The sequence below is a fragment of the Nerophis ophidion genome, linkage group LG02 (assembly GCF_033978795.1).
Source record: "Nerophis ophidion isolate RoL-2023_Sa linkage group LG02, RoL_Noph_v1.0, whole genome shotgun sequence".
Taxonomy (NCBI): Eukaryota; Metazoa; Chordata; class Actinopteri; order Syngnathiformes; family Syngnathidae; genus Nerophis; species Nerophis ophidion.
Genome location: NC_084612.1, coordinates 66,663,310 through 66,688,338, shown reverse-complemented (window position 1 = coordinate 66,688,338; position 25,029 = coordinate 66,663,310). Strand labels below are relative to the sequence as shown.

The 25,029-nt window shown below is 39.0% G+C and overlaps 1 protein-coding gene across 3 annotated transcripts in view; it reads right to left on the bottom strand.

The window, feature by feature from the left end:
* The window catches only part of LOC133544142 (ras-related protein Rap-1A-like), a 61,259-nt gene that overhangs the window by 10,194 nt on the left and 26,036 nt on the right, over positions 1–25,029 (bottom strand). For all 3 annotated transcript variants that reach the window (XM_061889230.1, XM_061889248.1, XM_061889239.1), the window contains exons 2-5: positions 16,482–16,570; positions 7,134–7,202; positions 6,794–6,850; positions 5,111–5,251 (exon numbers count right to left, since the gene is read on the bottom strand). In XM_061889230.1, the coding sequence (XP_061745214.1) occupies positions 5,111–5,251; positions 6,794–6,850; positions 7,134–7,202; positions 16,482–16,538 (324 nt within the window). In that variant the 5' untranslated portion in view covers positions 16,539–16,570. The remainder of the gene's footprint in view (positions 1–5,110; positions 5,252–6,793; positions 6,851–7,133; positions 7,203–16,481; positions 16,571–25,029) is intronic.

The window sequence follows — 25,029 nt, the reverse complement described above, 5'->3', positions numbered from 1 at the left end:
ATTGGATTTCAGGGGAACCGTGACCTGATTGAACAGACAACAGCAGTGAGTCACACAGACTTGCCATCCTAAACACACGAAGCAGACAGAGATGGTCCGGAAAAGTGACGACATGTGGAAGAAAGCTCGGGAAGTCTGCTGTTGATGCACTGCTGGCTGCTCGCTTAGTTTCATTTGCCCACGCTGTGCTCATCATGGAGTCATTAAAAGTCTGGTAACTGAGCGCGGTAGAAATTTGGTTGGATTGAGGGCCGTCCACAAGCATGTCGGTGTTCTAACCTCAAAACAATATGCCCCAAAAACTCCACGCTTCAACACAGCACCACCAAAACCTCCCAAGGACGCCCATTGAAGACTTGTAACTGAGTTTAGCCAGATTAATGTACATTTTGCCAGCTTGACCCTTTAATGGCGCGCGAAGAGTGAAAACAGCTGCAGCAGCGGCAGCCGGGAACGTGCACTCCAGATCCTCGAGGACCTTTAAAAGCATTCTGCAAATACGAATGCTGATGAAAAAGAAAACAGTCGAATAGCATTCCTTGTCGAGGGGGAAAAGTTAAACAGATGTCAAGGCCAGAGCAGGGTTAAAAAAATGTTTGATTCACCATTGGGGCCGAGACTGGATGTGACGAAGTGGACAGAAAAACAGTTAATGTAGAATAGTAAAAGCTTAAAATCAGGTTTTTACCACAAATTCATGCTGCCAAACCTTAAACATTTAAGATACAACTTGTATCTTAACTGGCATACAAGTGTAAAAAAACATTAGCCACTGTAAAAACAATAAATCCTGTACACATACTCAACTTTGTTGACAAGTGACGGACGTGCAGAATACCTTTAACAAATTCTGGGAAGTTTTATATTACTAATATTGTTGACTATTTCAACGAGCAATGATTCATTAACATTGTCGACAAAAATCCATAATGAATTTTGACGCCAACAAATTAATTTGTCAAGAATATATTGTACCGAGCAATAATTAATTAACATTGTCGACAAAAATCCACAATGAAATTTGACGCCAACAAATTCATTTGTCAATGATAGTTGGTGCTGTCATCACCAATGTTTTTATAGAGGGAAACAAACATTAGCAAGTGACCAACAGAAAGAGAAAAATGGCTGTGACCACTGGCAACAACACCACGGATAAAAATATCAAAAGTATGGCAACATTTAACACAGAGCAGACATTGCTTTTAATGGCAGTACGTCTGTGTTGTGGGAGCATTAAAAGTGAATGCTTGTCGACCATGTGGTCTGCAACTTTCCTCAGTAAGATAGTTTGTTAACCGGCTGGCCAACAACAGTGAGAGGACGTGTGAAAAATAGATTTCACCATTATTTTAGCCAAATGATAGTTCAATATTATGCTGATATTAAAAAACTACACTAAGCAGAACAGTTGAGAGAATAAAAAATATTTATGAATGAGATAGTCATCCTTATTGTTAGTGAATTCATGCCTAAAAATCTCAAGCTGAATTTAAAAGATGATGGCTACTAGGTGGAATTTGTCTTCATTTCATAATCCGATTAGTCGAATAATCGTCAAGATAGTCGACGACTAGTTGACAATCAACAAACAATTTGTTAGTTGCAGCCCGACTGGGCAGCCAGACAGCGACCGGTGTATCACTTCCCTAAAAATCACAACCAATCTCATTCGCAGTTCTATGGTTCTTAGGCCATGTGGCGCAGCGACTGAAATCTCACTCTCATCGGGGCAAAGACAAAAAAGAGATTGAGTGTGGACTTCACGACAGTCAACACCTAGCAAACTCTAGTAACTATCATGCTGTGGAAAAGTGAGCAGCACAAAGTTCGTGAGCGTGCATATTACTGAGGACCTCTACTGGAACACCAACACCATATCAGTGGCCAAGAAAGCCTAGCTTTATTTATTTCGCAATCTCAGGGAAGCCAAAGCCCCAGTCCCCATAATGCGCTCTCTTTCGACCGTAGCACCACAGAGAGCCTCCTATCAAACTGCATCACTGTGTGATACGGAGGCTGCACCGCTGCCGAGTAAACGGCCCTGCAGTGCATAGTGAAAGCAACCATGAAGACAGTTGGCACCTCTCTCGTCTCTCTCCAGGACATTTACAACACACGCCTGACTCTTCAGTCCCCTGCCACCTGGAAGGAGGCTAATCCCAGATTTCCACTGGATGGGTAATGGCTGCTGAACGGCGCTGCCATGGAACGTTTCCACCATCTACCAATCCCAACCACTGTTTTTGATGCGGACTGTTGCAGCTGCCCCGTGCAGCAAAATAGCACCGTCTTTATCGAGATCTCGCGAATCCGTGCGTAATCAATTAAAGGGAGTTGTTATAAAATCGGACCACAAGCACTTTATTGTATCCTTACATAAGAGCAGAAGCAAATGAACGTCCTGCCTTTTGAGATCCTGCACGCGACGGCTGCTGAATGGCAACACAGCGGTACGTCTCGAGCTTTGCCGTCCATCAATACGCATAATAGACTTGTCTTGTAAAAAAGATGACAGTTTTACCTTGAAGAAAGGCAACTTTATTTGTGTCTTTGTCACAAGCAACAACACAGCAGTAACATCAGCTTTGTACAAACACATCTTATTCAAATCCTGCAAACAACTCCCCTGCATCTGCTGGTATATGCCAAAAGACACCAAGATATGCCTGTAATATGATTCTTTGATTTTGGACCGCCAAAATTAGCATGTCGCTATGCATTTGTGTTAATGAGGTGAAACTATGTCTGAAAACCTTTAGAAATTGACTTCAGAGCCACCCCGACAATTAGGACAATTTAAAGTGTAAAATATGATATGCCTTGAAAATTTTATTTTGAAAGTAAAATTGGATAATTTACTTTGTGTGTGTGCATGACTTCCTGTCCAACACAAGTAGATTTAAGCTTAATTGATCTGCCATGTTGCCACGTCTGGCAAACATAGAACCTTTGTGCATATTTAGCGCAGAGATGCCGTACAGCACCAGCATGGCGGCACTGTTCGCATACAGTCCACACACAGTGGAAACGGACACTCTGACTTGAATATAAACGGAAAACGTCAACTGCCATGGCGACACCGTTCTGCATCTAGTGGATAAGGGGTAAGGAGCATGCGAGCCAGGACCAGCAGGCTGAGAGACATTTTGATCCATCAGGCTGTCAGGATGCTAAACACCCTCTTAGCCTTACTCCCACTCACCTCCCACCACAACTAGAAATTTTGACTACACCCACCTGGTCATCACATGACCCTCAAACAAACCCCTTTTCTCACAGTCCTCTGCCCCCGTAAACTGGACACTGTGGACTACATTCATTGGCAACATGTACATTATGCCTTAGAATTATAAATTAATCCTACCTCATCTGACATTTTCCACTTCATATTGTTTGCACTATTGTTTTCTGTTCACATATTATACATACTTTAAATGCACATTGGTTATTGTTATATACTAACTATGTAGTGATCACATTGTAGAAAAAGGAAAACGTAATTTTGATGCTCTGTGTGTCTTGAAAACATGCTGAATTGAAAAAGAAAGAATCTTGAATCATCACCTTTCCTCTTTGCCAACACTGGTGCACTTATATAACCACAGCTAAACAACGTATCCTTCGATCCCAGGTGTCAAACTCATGGCCTAGCCAGGTCCACATATATATAAAGGTTTATTTGAAATAGGGACAGATACAGAAACATAAATATCTGAAACAGTTATCCAATGTATGCATGATAGTGTTTGTAGCCAAAGCTATTTTACAACACTTGTCCCCATCAACAACACAGATCTAACATCATTAAAAATAGGAAAATAAAAAGAATAAGGCAAAGAGGAGTCGATGATAATGATAATTGTAATAATGCAGACAAAGTGCAAACTAGATAAAAGCCAACAATAATAATAATAATAATAATAATAATAATAATAACACAGACAAAGTGCAGACTAGATAAAAACCAATTAGTAAAAATCAGTAAAACCTAAATATGGGAACACAAATGTTGCTCAACTAGCCACAATTGTGTTGGTTTTTTGAAAGTGACAAGTGTGGGTATACTTTTTAAAGTGTCAGGTAGAATGTTCCATAGTTGTGGTCCTTTTATTGAAAATCCAGAATATCAACTTTAGAGGAAGATTCAAACCCAAATTGTAAGAATTTTGAGGTTCCACTGCATTCAGAAAAAAAGAAGAGGAAACTCTTGTGAGAGCATATCAACTCCTCACCTTAAATCTTGCAATCAGAGCAAGCCTAAGAACGACCATGGCTTCCTAACCACAGGAACTACTTATAATTAAAAAAAAAAATACAAATACACCACAACCTCATAGCGAAGTGTGGCTTTATTGAACTCAGACTTCCTTTGCACATCCTGCTCTCCGGTCCAATCATTCACACAAGAGTGCCAGACCACAGTGAGGCAACTAGGTCTGGCCATGAAGTGTAGCAGGAGAAGGGGGAAACATTGAAACAAGCACTAGCTGAAAATAAAAGTACAAGTTGGACAGAGAGGAACATTGTTAACCACAAAGTATGGTTTTATAGAGGTGGAGGAAAGAAACAGAAAAAAACGAGTGACATTCGTTCCCCTGCAAGGATGTCCAAAAGAGGGCATCCTTGATCCTGCTGACGTGATATCTGCAGTACCAGAAAAACAGATTTATTCTAAAAAGGGCCTCACTGTGTTGCACACATACCAAAGAGTGGGAAGACTAACAATAATGAGATCATTTGCTAAATGTCTTTTGATAACAATTACTCGTTAGAGCTTTGGCGTTTTAACAGGGATCGAACCAATTCACTCCGGGCGTGCACTATGTGCCCTCTCATTGTTTTAGTACACGCGCGGGCACACACACACTGGTGGACTGGAACACCGCCTCCATTGTGTTAATCTAATACAAATTTGTAATTGCTCTGCCTAAAATGCCCGGATTTTGGCAATGAATGGTCACCATAGAAACTGAACAATGTAGGCGGCTGTGAACATGGAAGCAGCAGGTGGGAGGGGGACTATAATCTATGTACTCTCTGGTCTCTGAGCCTTTCAAACATGATGTGGAATCAAAACAATGAGCACATGCGGCGAGCGTACACTTACATCCTCGGTGTCCTTTACTCGTAGAATCTGTTCTCTCAGGTCCTGGAGGTCATTAAATGTAGACTGTGCTGTGATGGAGTAAACCAGGGCAAAGCCTTGGCCGTTCTTCATGTACAAGTCCCTCATTGCCGTGAACTGCTCCTAAACAGAAAGCACGGGGGAAGAACAAGCCATGAGTCCAGCCACATTTCCACTGTGGAACATTGCTTGTAAAGTAGTCACAGCTGATAAAGTGAGCCGTGTTGTGCCCAGGAATTGATGGGTCAGGTTTTTCCATTGCTACAAGCGGTGTGGGTGGATTATCAGCACTTATCGGTCTGTTCGTTCACCATCAAGCCAACTGATGTATGACAACGCAACATTCCGGGAGCGTCCAGTGGCTTTTGATTTGTTCCAACCCGCGTTGGATTATTCAAAAGACCTGGACGGCTCAAAATCTTCCGGCTGTGAGACTTCACTTAGCAAACCAGCGGTTGACTACTCCTAAGGATGGACAGAATTAAAAAGGAGACGACCAAAGGTGTGATTATGTCCCATCTGGGATTTTCTCAAAATTTTTTTACTTGGAAACTGTGAATTATTTTCAACAGCAGGTGTCAAAGGACTCAGCGTCTGTTTACAAAGCTACTGAAACCATCGTAGTGAAAGGCCATGGCTAGCGAGAATCAATATTTGGAAAACTTTATATCAAGTCGTGAAGATATCGTTGACAGCAACTTTTACCCTGGGGCCATGAAACAAATGTATTATATATCGGGTATTTGTATTGAACCGTTTCGGTTCAGTACGAGGTGTACCGAACGAGTTTCTAAGCTAAAGTCTTAACAAGCTACTTTGCTTCTTCTGCCTCTGTCTCGACACCCAGCATTGTCCCACCCACACAACCATCTGATTGGTTACATATATAGCGGTAACAGCCAATCAGCAGTGCGTATTCAGAGCACATGTAGTAAATGCTTCAGCGTCGAGCAGATAGGTGTTTAGTAGGTGAGCATAAGGCAGTGTACCCTCCCCAAATGATGATAAACACCTCCCAGTCAACTACAACTAACATCACTATGAGCCCGTTGACCTTCTAGAAACTTAAACTGCAGCTCAGCTCGCTCGCAGTTCTGGCTTGAGGTGACTGCTAATTAGCTTTTAGCGTAACGTTAGCTCATTTTGCAGTGTGTGTGTGTGTGTTTTTACAGACAGAAAAGCTTTGAATGGCAGGGTCTCTGCTATTACATGTTGAAAAAAATATAACATTTACATCATTAAAATCAACTACAGGCTTCCCAAATTCTGTGAGAAATTAACCATGATGAGTTGACTTGAAACTGTTTAATGTTGCACTTTTTATATGTAGAAGAAAAGTTTTGTTATTTTATTTAATCTGAGCAAAAAATTGAGGCAGTTTAATGTGGATTAACGTGGGCAGAATTATTATAGTGTTCCCAAAGTTAAAAGGATAAAGCCATTGTTTACAAATTTGGTAAATAAATAACCAAAAAATTTATATTTTGTTGTTTTCTTACTGTACCGAAAATGAACTGAACCGTGACTTCTAAACCGAGGTACGTACCGAACCGAAATTTTTGTGTAGTGTTACACCCCTAGTAAACAAGCTATTACGATTCACACATTTTCAGATTGATTGCTAAAATCAGGTGTAGAAATGTCAACGGCATGCAGGCCACTTACTGTGCCGGCTGTGTCGAGTATTTCAAGCATACATTGCTGCCCGTCTACCTCCACTTGCTGTAAGGGGAAATAACAGATGGCTTATCAAACATGCATACGCACAGCCGGTAATTGCAGGCTTCGTTATAGTTTCCACTCTGCATATGATAAAAGAAACACTGTCAGAGGTCAAAAGTTTTAGGAATGATAGCACTGAGACAGAGGGAAAGAAAAGCAGACAAGAAGTTGAAGGACAAAGGGCGTGACGGCACACTGGAGACGACGAGAGCAAAACAACATGACGTGAACATACAGAGCAGCTGCTAGCAATCAAACCGCCGCGCCTTTCCCTCGCACTCACCTTTCTGTAGGAGTCTTCTATTGTTGGGTCATATTTTTCCACAAAGATTCCCTGTACGAATTGAACTGTCTGAAAAAACAAACAGAGTGGACAAAATGACGCAGGCTTCCATCATAAGACGCAATGGACAAGACTTATGGCCTTAATAATTTCCCGATATCCGTATTTAGTCGTTCACTTAAGACAAATAACCGTCTTTCCCGAAATAGACGTCTGCCTGATTTCCCTCGTGAAAAAAAAAGGAACTAACAGTAGTTTCCTTGGTTAATAGAGGTTACAGTTCAAACAGACTGAGTGTTGAGATCATTTGAACTCCATTGCTAACCAAAAAAGTTTCTTACATGCTCTTACATTTTTTACATGTATTTTACTGGAAATTTGTGTTCCTGTTGCAGGCCTGGGGGTAAATAAGTTTTATAGACAATTTTTTGTTGAAGATGATATAAAAAAATTGTAAATTAATTATACTTTCATAGCGCTTTTCTACCTTAAAAGGTACTCAAAGCACTTTGACACTATTTCCTTCCACAATCATACACACATTCAAACACTGATGGCGGGAGCAGCCATGCAAGGCCCTAACCACGACCCATCAGGAGCAAGCGTGAAGTGTCTTGCTCAAGGACGCGCCGGACGTGCCTCAGAGCATGGTCTCGCCACGTTTTGTCAAGCCAAAATGGTGAAGTGCGCGGCGTTGCCTAAAATGCATTAATAAATGACAGTTTTTCGATCATTAAAAATTCAAACGGCATTACTAACAGTCTGGAATTTTACTGCGGTTTGTCATTATACCGTTAAGGGTTAGATCCCTACTTAAATGCATATGGATAGGTGTTCGTTAAAGGGGAACATTATCACCAGACCTATGTAAGTGTCAATATATACCTTCATGGTGCAGAAAAAAGAATTTTGGCGAATTAAACGCCTTTCTGTTTATCGCGTTGGAAGCGATGACGTCAGATTGTGACGTCGCCGAGGTAACACACCCACCATTTTCATTTTCAACACATTACAAACACCGGGTCTCAGCTCCGTTATTTTCCGTTTTTTTGACTATTTTTTGGAACCTTGGAGACATCATGCCTCGACGGTGTGTTGTGGGAGGGTGTATCAACACTAACAGGGAGGGATTCAAGTTGCACCACTGGCCCGAAGATGCGAAAGTGTCTGCCGCCAGACCCCCATTGAATGTGCCAAAGTGTCTCCACATTTTACCGTCGATGCTAAGGCAGACATGGCACAGAGATGTATGGATAACCTGCAGATGCATTTGCAACGATAGTCAACGAAATCACAAAGGTGAGTTTTGTTGATTTTGACTGCCAGCTAATCGATGCTAACATGCTACGCTAATCGATGCTAACATGCTATTTACCGGCGGTGCTAAAGCAGACATGGCACAGAGATGTATGGATAACCTGTAGATGCATTTGCAACTATATTACGTTTCCTTCCACCCACATTTAATGCGGATTTAAGTTGCTCCAGTGTCAAAAGATGCGAAAGTCCTGATCGTTTGGTCCGCACATTTTACCGGCGATGCTAACACAGCTATTCGGTCATGCTAAGGCTATGAATAGCGTCAATAGCTATTTGCTCAATAGCTTCAGTTTCTTCTTCAATATTTTCATACTCCAACCATCTGTTTCAATACATGTGTAATCTGTTGAATCGCTTAAGTCGCTGAAATCCGAGTTTGAATCCAAACTAATATCACTATATCTTGCTGTGGTATTCCCATTGTTTGTTTACATTGGCAGCACTGTGTGACGTCACAGGGAAATGGCCAGTGTCTTCGCAGAGAGACGAAAATAAGGCACTTTAAAGCTTTATTTAGGGATATTCCGAGACCGGTAACATTTTGAAAAAAACTTAAAAAAATACAACAAGCCACTGGGAACTGATTTTTATTGTTTTTAACCCTTTTGAAATTGTGATAATGTTCCCCTTTAAGGGGATTTTTATAATGATAAATAATATTAAAAAGTTTGCCTTCATATTACAATTTATGTGCAAGCAAAATAATCCAAAGCAGATTTGGCAGAACAAATGTCATTTTGATATCCGGCACATAAACATGGACCCATGCAACAATGTAGGCCTGGGCGATGTGGCCTAAAATAAAATCTCACATTTAGTCACAAAAAATTAGATTTACTCCAGAGATGTTACCCCTTGTACGAAGTTGATCGCTTCATTTTACTTCATTTCGCTTGCTTTTTCTTCCGTAGAGTCTGGACAATATTAGAGACAGACGCAGACTTAAAGTTTGTGTAGGTCTAAGTTGCCCCACACAAAAAGTATACCATGGAGGAGAAAAATATTTGGAGTTTATTTCATTTTGGAAGTGCAACACAGCGTCCTTCCCTCATCTGCTTTGACAGTTAATGATGTAAGGAAAAACATGCAGTTGGCAATCTGTACAGAACGTTGCCACAACTTGTTTACAAAGTATTGCTGTTTTTTTACAAGGATGGTCACCTGTCCTTTATTTAAATGCTAACTTTGTCAGTGATCCAATAACATCGATACTAGCTCAAATGTTTTCTCATGTATCGAATTGAACACATATGGTAAAGTATTAACCCCCTGGGTTGTCAGGGAGACAGGAAGATTGTGTCTTAGATATGTGAGGTACGACTTCCATTTCATTTTTTTTTTTTTGCCAAACTTACACTGAACCACATGATGTTGGAGAAGAACAAAGCTTGTGTATGACTTTATCTTCGTTAGCCAAACTGCTCTGTGGTTTTTACTGATATTAAAAAATAAACACCATGTACTACATAACTTGTGGGGCCGTTTTTAATGTCACAAATGTCACAAAACCATTCTTAAAACAAAGCATTTTGTTAATATTTTATGTTTAATTCCTATACGATATTTCTGCTCAAACGCCTAATGGATCCGTCCCGATACACCATGTATATGTACCGTATTTTTTGGAGTATAAGTCACACCTGCCGAAAATGCATAATAAAGAAGGAAAAAAACATGTATAAGTCGCACTGGAGTATAAGTCGCATTTTTGGGGGAAATTTATTTGATAAAACCCAACACCAAGAATAGACATTTGAAAGGCAATTTAAAATAAATGAAGAATAGTGAACAACAGGCTGAATAAGTGTACGTTATATGACGCATAAATAACCAACTGAGGAGGTGCCTGGTATGTTAACGTAACATATTATGTATGGTAAGAGTCATTCAAATAACTATAACACATAGGACATGCTATACGTTTACCAAACAATCTGTCAGTCCTAATCGATAAATCCGATGAAATCTTATACATCTAGTCTCTTACGTGAATGAGCTAAATAATATTATTTGATATTTTACAGTAATGTGTTAATAATTTCACACATAAGTCGCTCCTTAGTATAAAAAAACTGCGATTTATAGTCCGAAAAATACGGTACATACATGTAGTACATGTTAATGTACACAAAATTTACATAACTTATTAAAAAAAACTATCAAAACTTAAAAATAGCGATAAAGGCATCATGTAATAAGAAAAAGTTGATACTACTGATAATGAACAAAAACACAAAAACATATGGATAGCGTTAACCCATAGCCTTTTTATTGGACATTACAAATTACATGATGGCCTCGCATTCGTACCCCACTTCAACACTGTTTGACCTAACATAATGAATATCGTGATTAATAATCGTGCAGTCCTGTGTAAGACTAGATCTCATATATTAACACTATTTTTGTCCATAACATAGATAAAAATAGCACATACAAACACCGGGCCCCAGACATTTTTACCGGCCGATCTGGCCACTGACTCAAAAAAATTGCCCACTTATAGATTACATCAGGGGTGGGCATTACGTCGATCGCGATCGACTGGTCGATCTCGGAGGGTGTGTCAGTCGATCTCAAGCCAAGCATTAAAAAATATTCATAAAAATGAGCAATCATCAATCATACCAAGACTTCACTTTCGTCAGTTGTTTGACATTCTCGGCACCCGAGGATCTTGTGAGATGACGCTGGCTGCTGCGAGCTCATATTTTAAAAAAAAATCACTAACAGGGCGGACGCAGAGAAACACATTTTATTTCTAGAGACTCCATACCTACTGTCAAAACTCTAAAGACCGACTGCACAGTTCCTGTCTTCACCATAAAAGACCTGTTTCATCCTGCCTGTGCTAACAAAATAAGAGTCTCAGAAAGCTAGCGTGCACAAGCTAGCAAGCTACGGAGTTTGATGCCAATGTATTTCTCCCCCGCCCTCAGCGACCGCTTTCTCACTTGCTTGCCCACCCGCACACTCACTGACGTCACTCACCTGCTGCCAGACATTAAAGGGCCACACACATATGCTACTCTCATAACAAAGTGTTTAAAAACGAGTATGCAAGTTGGACAAATGAGATGCCAAATCCAACCACTTTCATGTGGTATTGGACAGAAAGGAGGACTTTTTTTTCCTCCATTTGAAAATGCGGACGTTATCAGCACCACTGTCTAATTCCAATCAATGCAAGTCATCAGAATCAAATACACCAACTTATATTCTTGTCTTCATGAAAGAAAGGAATCTATGTGTGTTAAACATGCTTGTATTATCATTAAACACCATTAACTTGTTAACAAAAATGTCTCTTTCATAAATAAATAAATATAAATTATAAACAGGAATGAGGTAGATCTCCTCGACTTGGTCAATTGAAAAGTAGCTCACCTGCAGAAAAAGGGTGAGCGCCCCTGGATTACATGGACAAAAAGTGCAGTTACGGTTTACGGCCATCAGGTGCTATCTTGTAAAATTCTTACAGTTTGTTTTTATTTGTTCATCTCATGTCCATAAGTTGCATTCTTGCATAACTTTTACATCTACATTATTTTTTATCAATGTTATGATTTTGTTTCTGCCATATTACTTGTTCATAATGCTTCAATTTCTACTTAAGGTACATGAAACACCGTTATCTGCAGTAATGTTTCTTCTACAAAGGAAATCATTTTGAATGTTTTTATGTTTTTTTTAAATAAAACTTGGTTAAATTATTTCAGTATAAGCACTTTTGAATTTTTTTCAGCACAATTAAAAATACCGCAAGAATAATGATGACTGTGATCATTTTGGTCACAATAACCGTGATAGGAAATGTTCTATACCGTGACATCCCTACATTTAGGTAAATAAATGCCACTATTTATTTTCATACAATGTATTTGTAGAAGTAGTATTCTGTGGGAAAAAAAATATGAACCACAAAAATGCATGTATGCAAATAAAGACCTGCCTTCTCTCTGCAGGTGAGTAAATGAACACTCTTGGCCATAACTATATAAGGAATGTTACTATTTGTGTAACAGAAGCTATTAAAAGGCTTTCGCCTACAGTGGAAGCCACCTCAGGGATTTATCGTTTGATATGAACTGACGGCTCTGTGGGACATTAGATTAGCGGAAGACTAAAGTTCATCCACACTTTCAAACATGTCAGGCTGCCAGTCTTAAGGGCTAAGAAAACAGCTGGTTGGAGTTAGCTATGCAGTGCACTGAAAAATGTCTGTTGACAGGCCTTGTGGTGGCAAAAGAAACACTTTGCAGTATGTTATTGATTCAGAGCCATTAAAATGTCAATGAAAAAACAGGTAAATGATGATTTTTCTGAAGAATTCACCAAAAGGTGCATGTAAACAAAAAAATAAAACTGAAAGGATTAGTGATTCTGAACTGGTGAGTGTCTGGTAGAGATGTGACGTTTTGGGGAGATTAATCTTTTAGACAGCTTTTTTTCAATGAATGATGAGAACTGATTCACAATTGCGATTTATCGATTGCACCTATTTCTTAAAAAAGTTACTTGATTTAAGGAGTTAAAAAAAAAAAGCCCTAACTCAGTCTCATGACAATTTTGCAATTAATCTTTTAATGAAAGAAAAATTTAACGGGGTACTGTGATGAATTTCAACATTTCTGACTAATAAATGTTGGATACTCATGATAAATAATGGCAACGTATCAAATCATAAGGTTCATGTAATCTGGCGACAGCTTGTATGCAGTTCTGGATGCCTCTGTTCACGGGGTTTTGCAGTCCGATTAGTCATAACGTCACGGCGAGGTGGACGTATTTGACATTAAAATGGTTCGAATTATGCAAAACAAACTTTCGTTTTTGTGTATCTATGAACCCCATAAGTACGAAAATTTGAAATCAAATCATGGAAGCATGGCGGAGATATTTATAAAACAATATTGCCGTCTTCCAAACAAGCATTTTGAAATTTGAGTAGCTATTGATGTATGTATCGCTAGTTACATCAACAATGTATATATATATATATATATGTATATATATATATATATATATATATATATATATATATATATATATATATATATAAATATCTGCCACTCGTCCGACAACGTAGTCCCTAAGTTACTTATTTTTGTCTATCCTCTTGTTATGGGGTAGACTGGCTCATGCATGCTAAATCCTCCGCACGCCATTTTTAATAAATATTAGGGTAAAGCTCTAACTTACATCAGTCAGTAGACTCTATATTAAAAGTGAAGTGAATGTGAAGTGAATTATATTTATATAGCGCTTTTCTCAAGTGACTCAAAGCACTTTACATAGTGAAACCCAATACCTAAGTTACATTTAAACCAGTGTGGGTGGCACTGGGAGCAGGTGAGTAAAGTGTCTTGCCCAAGGACACAACGGCAGTGACTAGGATGGCAGAAGCGGGGATCGAACCTGCAACCCTCAAGTTGCTGGCACGGCCACTCTACCAACCGAGCTATGCCGCCCCCCCAACTACAACATGGCTGACGGGCAGGATCCACAGTCAAAGTGATGGTGTGTAAATAAGACCGCCCACAAAAAGGCGCATCTTAAAGAGACAGTCAGAAAGCAGTTTGAAAACGGCCTGCAAAAGATAATCTATGCAATATTTTGACTAAAGTACCGGCATTACATGTAAAATATAAATCCTTTAAGTCGAGCTATTAGCCAGTCCTTTAGTATAAGGAGTGTCAACAAACATTACAATGAATCGCGATTCTTATTTGGAATTATTCTTAATCCATTGAAAGAAATTCATAATCGATTTAAAAAAAAATGTAATAGATATACACATTTAAAAAGACATGCGCCATGCAGTGACATAAATCAACTGTTTTTTTTATGTGGCACTGATTCGATCAAGTGTACAGGTGGAACAAAAGTTGCGATCGGGTGACTACCGTATTTTTCGGACTATAAATCGCAGTTCTTTTCATAGTTTGGCCAGGGGTGCGACTTGTGTGTGAAATTATTAACACATTACCGTAAAATATCAAATAATATTATTCAGCTCATTCACGTAAGAGACTAGACGTATACGATTTCATGGGATTTAGCGATTAGGAGTGACAGATTGTTTGGTAAACGTATAGCATGTTCTATATGTTATAGTTATTTGAATGACTGTTACCATAAAATGTTACGTTAACATACCAGGCACCTTCTCAGTTGGTTATTTATGCCTCATATAACGTACATTTATTCAGCCTTTTGTTCACTATTCTTTATTTATTTTGATTTGCCTTTCAAATGTCTATTCTTGGTGTGGGATTTTATCAAATGAATTTCCCCAAAAAATGTGACATATACTCCAATGCGACTTATATATGTTTTTTTCCTTCTTTATTATGCATTTTCGGCAGGTGCGACTTATACTCCGGGGCGACTTATACTCCAAAAAATACGGTATACGTGTATGAAGTAGGGCTGGGCGATATATCGATATATAGCAGGTATGTCTCTGTGCGATATAAAAAATGACTATATCGTAATATTCGATTATATGTTCTCACACCGTTGCTGGCGTGTTTCACTCCTTCTCGTCTGTCCTTCTCACAGAGACATAAAATTAGCCCGCCTTCTTACATTGGTCACATATTGTTGCTCATGTAGCGTCGCCGAGAGCTAACGTTAGCTGAGGCAGGTTGAGTTGCTTTTAGCCGCAGGCTTTACACAACAGGCATTTCTCTCTCACTCCTCGTCTCTCATTCTGACAGATACAGAAAACAAGCCCGCCTTCTTACATATGTCACATAGTCTCGCGAGTCAAGCGTTATAGCTCTCGCTGATCAGAGAGAGAGATAAATGGTGCAAAACTTATCACAAATGGAGGAGGAACAATAAATGCCCAACATAAAGAGCAGGATGTCCATCATCTGGCGGTGGTTTGGCTCCAAGTGGGAAGATATTCAGCAGACAACAGCAATATGCTGTTCAACATATATACTATGATGATTAACCTGTATGATGACTATATTATGCTGATAGTATATATTTGTACAAAGAATTGATTAACGTGGACTCCGACCCGAACAAGTTGAAAAACTTATTCGGGTGTTACCATTTAGTGGTCATTTGTACGGAATATGTTCTGTACCGTGCAATCTACTAATAAAAGTATCAATCAATCAATGCAAAGTATGCAGCAGAAGTGTTACTATAAAAAGGTGGCAACACTATTAATTTGTTCTTTCATTTAAAAAGTCACCCGTGAGGGAATAAAGAGTATTTAATGAATACAGTTTTGGTCAATTGACTTAGTTGTGATTTCCCTCTCTGCATGAAAGTTTAAAAGTAGCATGTATGAATGCAGTATCAATCAATCAATCAATCAATGTTTATTTATATAGCCCCAAATCACAAATGTCTCAAAGGACTGCACAAATCATTACGACTACAACATCCTCGGAAGAACCCACAAAAGAATGTTTTAATGTAGACACATAGAATCATCATACTGCTGTGATTGTATGCATCAAGTGTTCATTTACGGCCAAGGCAAAATATCGTAATATATATCGTATATCGCAATATGGCATACAAATATTGCGATATTAATAAAAGCCAATATCGCCCAGCCCTAGTATGAAGTTTATTTTAGAATGTGTCTGGGGGAAAAAAAAAGCAATGATAAAATATGTATATATTTAAACAGTTTACATTTTAAAATGATAAATTATTATACTTTTTAAAAGGTAGGAGTGCGGTTTCATTTTCAGTCTGGGAACGCCTCCACAATGGACAGCTTACAAACAGACTTAGAGAATGTCTAAGCAATTTTTACACCAAAGCATGTCATCTTGTCCACAAGGAAGTGTTTCAAGTGTAGATTGAAATCGAATTTTAATGTATGAGATACTGAAATTGACAAAATACATTGTAAATCACCCAGGTTAATGACGAGCAATTTGGGTTGCTGACTGCCGTTCAGAGGTGACGGAGGGGCCCGCAGCCGAACAGGTTGAGAACCACTGCCTTTATGAATAAGGAGGTAGGTTTGAATATTTAGGAAGGAAAACTTACCAGAGCGGACTTGCCCACACCACCAGAGCCTAACACCACAAGCTTGTATTCACGCATGGCGGGATCACTTCAGCAGACAGCCAAACCGTCTGCAAGGCACACATGGGGAGAGAAGACAGGCGAATTAGGATGGAAGAGGACATATTAAAACGATAACACATTGAGTAGAACTAAGGAATTTTCCAGCCCGCTTCCTGAGATTTCCCACTCCAGAAAGGAAGGATTCTAGTCATTCCTGGAGGTTATGGACAACAGGCAAAACAACAATGGAGGGAACACCCATAAGTGGCGCTCCTTCAGGGAGGAGGAGGTGAAGAATATGTGACCTCTGTTTAACACAAGCCAGCTGTGGTGTGCAGCAGTGTGTGCTGGTGGTAGTGGGAGATGATTCATGGATCCTGCATATATTCCACTCAATGACACAATCAGCTGGCTTTCATGCGCCAGGGTGCACCCTGCAGACAAGACTTTTTGGTCAATTGCCTCCTTGTACATGCTGTGAAACATCTGTGTGTTGATTTCTGCAGCAAATAATAATAAACAGCTGCTGGGGGGCAAGTGTGAGCTGCAATGAGGAAGAAAAAGGGCAGTAACTGGACTATGGCTTTCGGGGTTGCAGTCCTTGGCGCACAATGTGGCGCTAAGTCAGTTGGGTTAGCCAAGTGGGTCATTAGAATTGGGCCACAGAGACCAGAACTGGGTGAAGTAGGATTTTTTGGATTCTGTGTTGACTTTTTAACGTGTGAAATTAACATATCTAAAAGGGATGCAATAATTTCTTCATCAGCACAAAATACACAAACGCAGTCATTTATTGCAACATTTTAAATAATATTTTCCCAATGACTGCATGCAAAATGGTAGGTAGATGGGTGACTTTTTGTACGCCCCACTTTTCTAATTAATCGGTTTTCAACTGAAACTTTTCCAAAAATGATGTCACAGTTTTTGTACATTGACTCAATATTTCCAGCCAGTCAAATAATATACGTAACAAACTAGTCCGTCCACTCGTGTATCACTCCCCGGAATCGTGCGGATGCAGAGCCAAAAGTATCCCACGTGTTCAGAATGTTTTCTTTTTTGGTTATTATTTTGATTATCATTTTTTTAAAATATTCCACCATTTGTTGCAAGTGCCAGCACTTTGATACGGAAAGTGAGAAAAACTTAATTTAAAGAAAGAACTTGTAGCAAAGTCTTTGCTCAGAAGAGTCCTCGATCAAGGTAAAAGTTTTAAGTTTATCTGTCATTGATATGTTTTTTCTGTATGAAAAACTATCTTTATTAATTATAAAACACATTTTTATATTTTCGATTGTAACAGATTTGTATTTATTTCTGAAAGGCAGTGATGTGGATGACCTGTTTACCTCCTCACAAAACACTTAACTGCTTCCTGCAAAACGAAACTTTTCATTTCACCTCCATTGAGTTGTGCAAGCACTTCTGCTACCTTCCAAATTTAATGTAAAATAGGGGTGTAACGGTACGTGTATTTGTATTGAACCGTTTCGGTACGAGGTGTACCGAACAAGTATCTAAGATAAAGTCTTAACAAGCTGCTTTGCTTCTTCTGCCTCTGTGTCAGCACCCAGCATTGTCCCACCCACACAACCATCTGATTGGTTACATATATAGCGGTAACAGCCAATCAGCAGTGCGTATTCAGAGTGCATGTAGTATATGCTTCAGTGTCGAGCAGATAGGTGTTTAGCAGGTGAGCATAAGGCAGCGTACTCACCCCAAATGATAATAAACACCTCCCAGTCAACTACTACTAACACCACTATGAGCCCGTCGACCTTCTAGAAACCTAAACTGCAGCTCAGCTCGCTCGCAGTTCTGGCTTGAGGTGATGTCTAATTAGCTTTTAGCGTAACGTTAGCTCATTTTGCAGTGTGTGTGTGTGGGTGTGTGTGTTTGTTTTACACAGAAAAGCTTTGAATGGCAGGGTCCCTGCTATCACATGTTGATAACAATATAACATTTACGTAACAAAAATAAACTACAGGCTTCCCAAATGCTGTGATAAATTAAGCATGATGAGTTGACTTGAAACTGTTTAATGTTGCAGTTTTTATATGTAGAAGAAAGGTTTTGTCATTTTATTTATTCTGAGCAACAATGTGAGGCTGTTTGATGTTGATTAACGTGGGCAGAATTATTATAGTGTTCCCAAACCTAAAAGGATAAAGCCATTGTTTACAAATCTGGTAAATAAATAACCAAAAAATTTATATTTTGTTGTTTTCTTACTGTACCGAACCGTGACCTCTAAACCGAGGTACGTACCGAACCAAAATTTTTGTGTACCGTTACACCCCTAATGTAAAACCATGTAAAATTGATCTAAATTAGCACGGAGCTACCACATTTTAAAAGTGGAGCCCTTTCTTTGTGGGCATGGAAAAATGCAACAATACCTAAATAATAATGGCAGTCGGCTAAATTGTGTGTTTTGCCTGCCAAGTGCTTGATAAGGCCGGGTAGAGATGTGGCATAGTATATAACATCCATCCATCCATTTTTCTGCCGCTTGTCCCGTTCGGGGTCGCGGGTGTGCTGGAGCCTATCTCAGCTGCATTCGGACAGAAGGCGGGGTACACCATGACAAGTCGCCACCTCATCGCAGGGCCAACACAGATAGACGGACAACATTCACACTCACATTCACACACTAGGGACAATTTAGTGTATAGCAAAGTTATCAAAATACAGTACAGTTTTATTTTACATGAATCAGCACCCAGAATTTGGTTGGTACCTATAAAAAAAAAAAAGTACTGAATTGGTAACCATCCCTATACATAGCAACTTGAAACATCTATTGCATCGTAGCAATTCTTCTCAAAGGGGAACATTATCACCAGACCTATGTAAGCGTCAATATATACCTTGATGGTGCAGAAAAAAAGACCATCTATTTTTTTAACTGATTTCCGAACTCTAAATGGGTGAATTTTGGCGAATTAAACGCCTTTCTGTTTATCGCGCTGGAGGCGATGACATCAGAATGTGACGTCGCCGAGGTAACACACCCGCCATTTTCATTTTCAACACATTGTAAACATTGGGTTTTAGCTCTGTTATTTTCCGTTTTTTTGACTATTTTTTGGAACATTGGAGACATCATGCCTCGACGGTGTGTTGTCGGAGGGTGTAACAACACTAACAGGGAGGGATTCAAGTTGCACCACTGGCCTGAAGATGCGAAAGTGTCTGCCGCCAGACCCCCCATTGAATGTGCGGGAGTGTCTCCACATTTTACCGGCGATGCTAAGGCAGACATGGCACAGAGATGTATGGATAACCTGCAAATGCATTTGCAACGATAGTAAAGTGAAGTGAATTATATTTATATAGCGCTTTTCTCTAGTGAATCAAAGCGCTTTAACAACGAAATCACAAAGGTGAGTTTTGTTGATGTTGACTGCCAGCTAATCGATGCTAACATGCTACGCTAATCGATGCTAACATGCTATTTACCGGCGGTGCTAAAGCAGACATGGTACAGAGATGTATGGATAACCTGTAGATGCATTTGCAACTATATTACGTTTCCTTCCACCCACATTTAATGCGAAAAAAACACTTACCAATCGACGGATTTAAGTTGCTCCAGTGTCAAAAGATGCGAAAGTCCTGATCGTTTGGTCCGCACATTTTACCGGCGATGCTAACGCAGCTAATCGGCCATGCTATGGCTATGAATAGCGTCAATAGCTATTCGCTCAATAGCTTCAGTTTCTTCTTCAATACTTTCATACTCCAACCATCCGTTTCAATACATGTGTAATCTGTTGAATCGCTTAAGTCGCTGAAATCCGAGTTTGAATCCGAGCTAATGTCACTATATCTTGCTGTGGTATTCCCATTGTTTGTTTACATTGGCAGCACTGTATGACGTCACAGGGAAATGGCCAGTGTCTTCGCAGAGAGCGAAAATAAGGCACTTTAAAGCTTTATTTAGGGATATTCGAGACCGGTAAAATTTTGAAAAAAACTTCAAAAAATACAACAAGCCACTGGGAACTGATTTTTATTGTTTTTAACCCTTTTGAAATTGTGATAATGTTCCCCTTTAAGCATTTCAAGCACAACACATAGGGGGCAACTTTGATGTCAGCAGCACAGTGAGAGTTAATATTTTCTAACATTGTCACCCTTTTTTGTGTGCTGTGGTACAGAAGTTAGCTTACAACAGGGCTATTCCACTAAATTGTTGTAGGGACCACATTTCCAGGAAGTCAAGGACCGGGGGACCGGACCTCTCCCTTCCTTATTATTCCTATTTTGAGAACCAGCATAGTCTGCAGTAAAAAATAGTTTTTGGTCTATTTATTTTATCAGTTACACATTTCTGTATAAAACAGCCCTGTTATGCAAAATACATGTGTCCTGCTAGCTTTTAGTAGATTAAAATGCCAAAGCAAGTATCCTTAAATGTGTTTACTGTGGTCCAACTTCTATGCAATAGAAGCACTTTTGTGTTTTTTAGGAATTTGTTGAGAAAATTGGCTCCCATGTCGTTGATGATTTCATTGTTGGACTGGATTTGGCCCTACGGGCTAGGGCTGGGCGATATATCGAATATACACGATATATCGCGGGTTTGTCGCTGTGCGATGTAGAAAATGACTATATTCGAGTAAACGTTCTCACGCAGTTGCTTTTAGCTGGGGGCATTAAATTCTGCAACACAGTTTGCTCACAAGACAATAATAATAATAAATAATATATATCATATATATAATATATGAATAATATAAATATATTCTACATATATTCAGTACAGGTTTTTCCTCACTCTCTCTTGTCCCTCCTTCGCACAAAGAGATAAAACAAGTGCACCTTGTCAGATACGTCAATTACTGTCACGCGTGCAACATCATATGTCCTCGCCGAGCAACGAGGTAGCAGAATGGTAACGTTAGCTGTGGCAGGTGATGTAAGCAGAGCGGTGCGAGTGGTAATACAAGAGAAAGAAAGATGCAAATCTGTTAAATGGAGGTAGAATTGTTCCTAAGAAAAACAGCACGGGGTCCATCGTCTGGCGGTGGTTTGGCTTCAAGCGGGAAGATGCTGAACAGACAACCATAATATGTCAAGTATGCGGCAAAAGCGTTGCTACAAAAAGTAGCAGCACTACTAATTTGTAGCATCATTTGATAAGTCACCCACTAGAGAATGAAGAGTGCTTGAAACGCCGCATGTCAACATCTGCGGCCGGTGCCACACCCAACAAAATGCCCAGGCAACCAGCACTGACCCAATTGAGCCTGGCGTCTTCCGTTTCCACAGCAACACCGTATGAAAAAAATTGTCAACAACAGAAGGAGATAACGTCCAGTGTAACCTACCACAAAGCAAAGGACATACACAATTTGATTTCCTATTATGCAAGTCATTTTTATTTTACAGTTTTTGAAATATCTTGTGTGACATCATGCACAAAAGTGCACTTTGTTTTAAACTATTGTAGTGGCATTCTGTACAAAAAGTGCACTTTAATTTAGTGTTGTTTTGATATGTCCTCTTAGTGACATCATGCAAGTCTCACAAGTTTTGAAGTCCATACCTATCTATTTTGTCCATCCACACTATAAAAATAAAATTAAGTCCACACTTTTGATTTAAACAATGTCATGTATGTGCATTTCTTGGTTTTACTTAATCGATGAGTTTGCCATGTGGTTTTTCTTCTTCTGTGCCTTTGGGCCAATTTTCAGCCACTTGTGCAAAGACATAGAAAAACTACACACAATTATCTTTTTAAATATTGCTCATCGATATTTGTATTCAATTGTATTGAAAATAGTTGAAATAAACAATGATTTTTCGGCTTGGCATAACTTTCATTCTTCTTTTCCATTTCATCAACATTGAAATTGCACTTTTAACATGTGTGCTAGGCCCAAATTTGACTTTTTTGTTGCAGACCGTTTCAAAAAATTAAACAATCAATGTTTGTCTCCTCTTCCACAGACATACTTTTTGCCCCCATGAACTTCCGTCGCCTCCTATTACCTTAGCGGGGATCCACAAGCCGGGTAAAACATTGCTAATGTTAATACGAACACTAAGGAGAGCGAGACGTTTGTTACAAAGAAGAGAAAAGTGTTGACAGAATTGCTGCAACAGGCGTGGAACAAGTGACTACTCACTGCAAAATTGGTTTAAAAAAATACAGCAGCACAACAAACTTAATCCAGCATCTGACACAGCATCGAGGCGAACAAGACCAGAACAACAACAAACTCAAGCTAAAAAGCAGCTTTCTGTGATGGAATCATTTACACAAGGTATGTATGGTTAGACAGGGAACAATGCACAGAGCGATCACTACAGCAGTCGCTCTGCACAACCAAACCGGACAGCTCATGCAAACTCTTGTAGAATTAAAACAAATGTCATCATTAATATAGTGATTACATTTGCAATAAAGTGTACATTGTCTTTAACATCAGTACACACTAACAAGGGGCCCAGAACACTTCATGGAAAATCCTGCATTTATCCACTTACTAAAACTATAATGCACACATGAGGCCTTGTTTATTTGTTTGCATATAATGCACAATACTACATTTTTATATATGGATTTATTTTATGTAAGAAAACAAATCTAAGATTGCACTTTATTGATCTTCATTACTATTTTATAATTATTAGTGTCTTCATTGATTTACTGGAGTTTATTTCCATGCAATGTGCAATGCTACATTTTTGTTAAGTATTTTATTCAAGACAAGTTTTACATTTTCACTTTATTAATCTCAATGTTGGAGACTATTGTTTATTAGCATGCAATGTAGAATGCTGCGTTTTCGTTGACAGAAAATGATTTTATTCAAGACCGACCATATCTTAAAAGGAAGCTCCTAATTTAGTTAATTGAAAAATATTACATAAAAAGTAGAAATTATAACTGGTCTAAAAAGAACATTTTACAAATTTGAATTTTGCTGATAGTAAAATGCAGTGTCATTTCAATCTACTAGTTTTTGATCATATAAAATAAAAACTTGTTTCTAATTATTTTATTTGTATTCAATTGTTTCAAAAAGTAGAGGTAAAAAAAATAAACATAAATCAAATTTTTTGTGAAAATGTCAGATTTTAATTTCAAGCCATATCACCCAGGCCTAATGTGTGCATTAAACAAGTCATATTGCGATTTACTTTCCACGTTTAAAACATTTCCTTGTGGTCTACATACTGCAACATTTAATGGTGATCCTTTCTTGACCAGACGGTTTTCATAATGCTTTCTGACCATGTCTTCAGGATGCAACATTTGTGGGCAGTCTTATTCACATGGCTCCACTTTGACTAAGTCTTTTTCACCGCCATCTTTGTTGTAGTTTTTAGCACTTCCATATACTCTGACAGAATAAAGTTTGAACGAGAGCTGGGCAGTATACCTATACTACATAGTTATTACTGGTGTATTTTAGAAATAGATATATTTGAGACAATACCGCTATTCCGGTATCCTTTGACGTGCCTTTGCTTTTGCCGTTCGCTCTTGTCTGCATCTGACGAGCGAAGCACAGGGCATTCCCTTTGGCTCAGCCCCTTGTGTGTATACGTAGGGTTATCTGGCGCAACATGACGCAACACAACAAACCTTTCAGAAGAATTTGGTGACTCAAGGGTTCCGGTGCAGACTTCTCAACAGCCGAGTGATGAAATACTTTGGTATTTTTTTTGGTGAGTGACTACAGCTTTATTTAAAAACATACACCAATTTGCTTGAGAACCCATGTCTCTCCTTGTAGTGACTTTGTCATTAATCTCATCGGTTGTTGTTGTTCAGTTATGTTGGCTACTTAGCACAGCTCGGCAAATATGGCAATAAAAATGATCATGATTAATTTTTTTCATATCACCCGTCCATCCATTGTCTACTGCTTGTCCCTGTCGGGGTCGCGGGGGTGCTGGAGTCTATCTCAGCTGCAGGCGGGGTACTCACAATCACACACTAGGACCAATTTAGTGTTGCCAATTTGATTATTATCACAATTTTTGTTTTTTTTTAAATTCGAGCGAATTGTCCCATGCATGATTGTAATGAGTACGACATCCCTACTGTTTACTACTGCAGTATCTAATAAAAAAAACATTTCCGCCGTGTTTGATTGAGGTAATGTACGCTGACAACTGTCATTTTGTTCATATATATACACAATCGTGCTTACTAGAAGTGCAACGGTACAGATAATCCTCGCTACGGTCCGCACCTGGTTTTAGGGCCGCAGTCTGGCTTCTTTTTGGTACGTTTTTAGGGAGGTAAAAGAGAACAACTTTTTTCTTCTCAAAGCTAGTTTGTTTTTTTGCTTCTCATTACAAACATTCTGCAGTAAACAAAGTATCATCGGTGTACTGAATACTTTAAGACTTTTATTTCGAGTTAACATTTACTAAAAAACATTTTCAAATGGTAAATTATCATTTGTATTCTTTAATTACTTGTACATCAGTGCTTCTCACCAGTGCTTTGGCAAACAAGCGTTGACCCAAATTTTTGGATTCCGTATGTTAT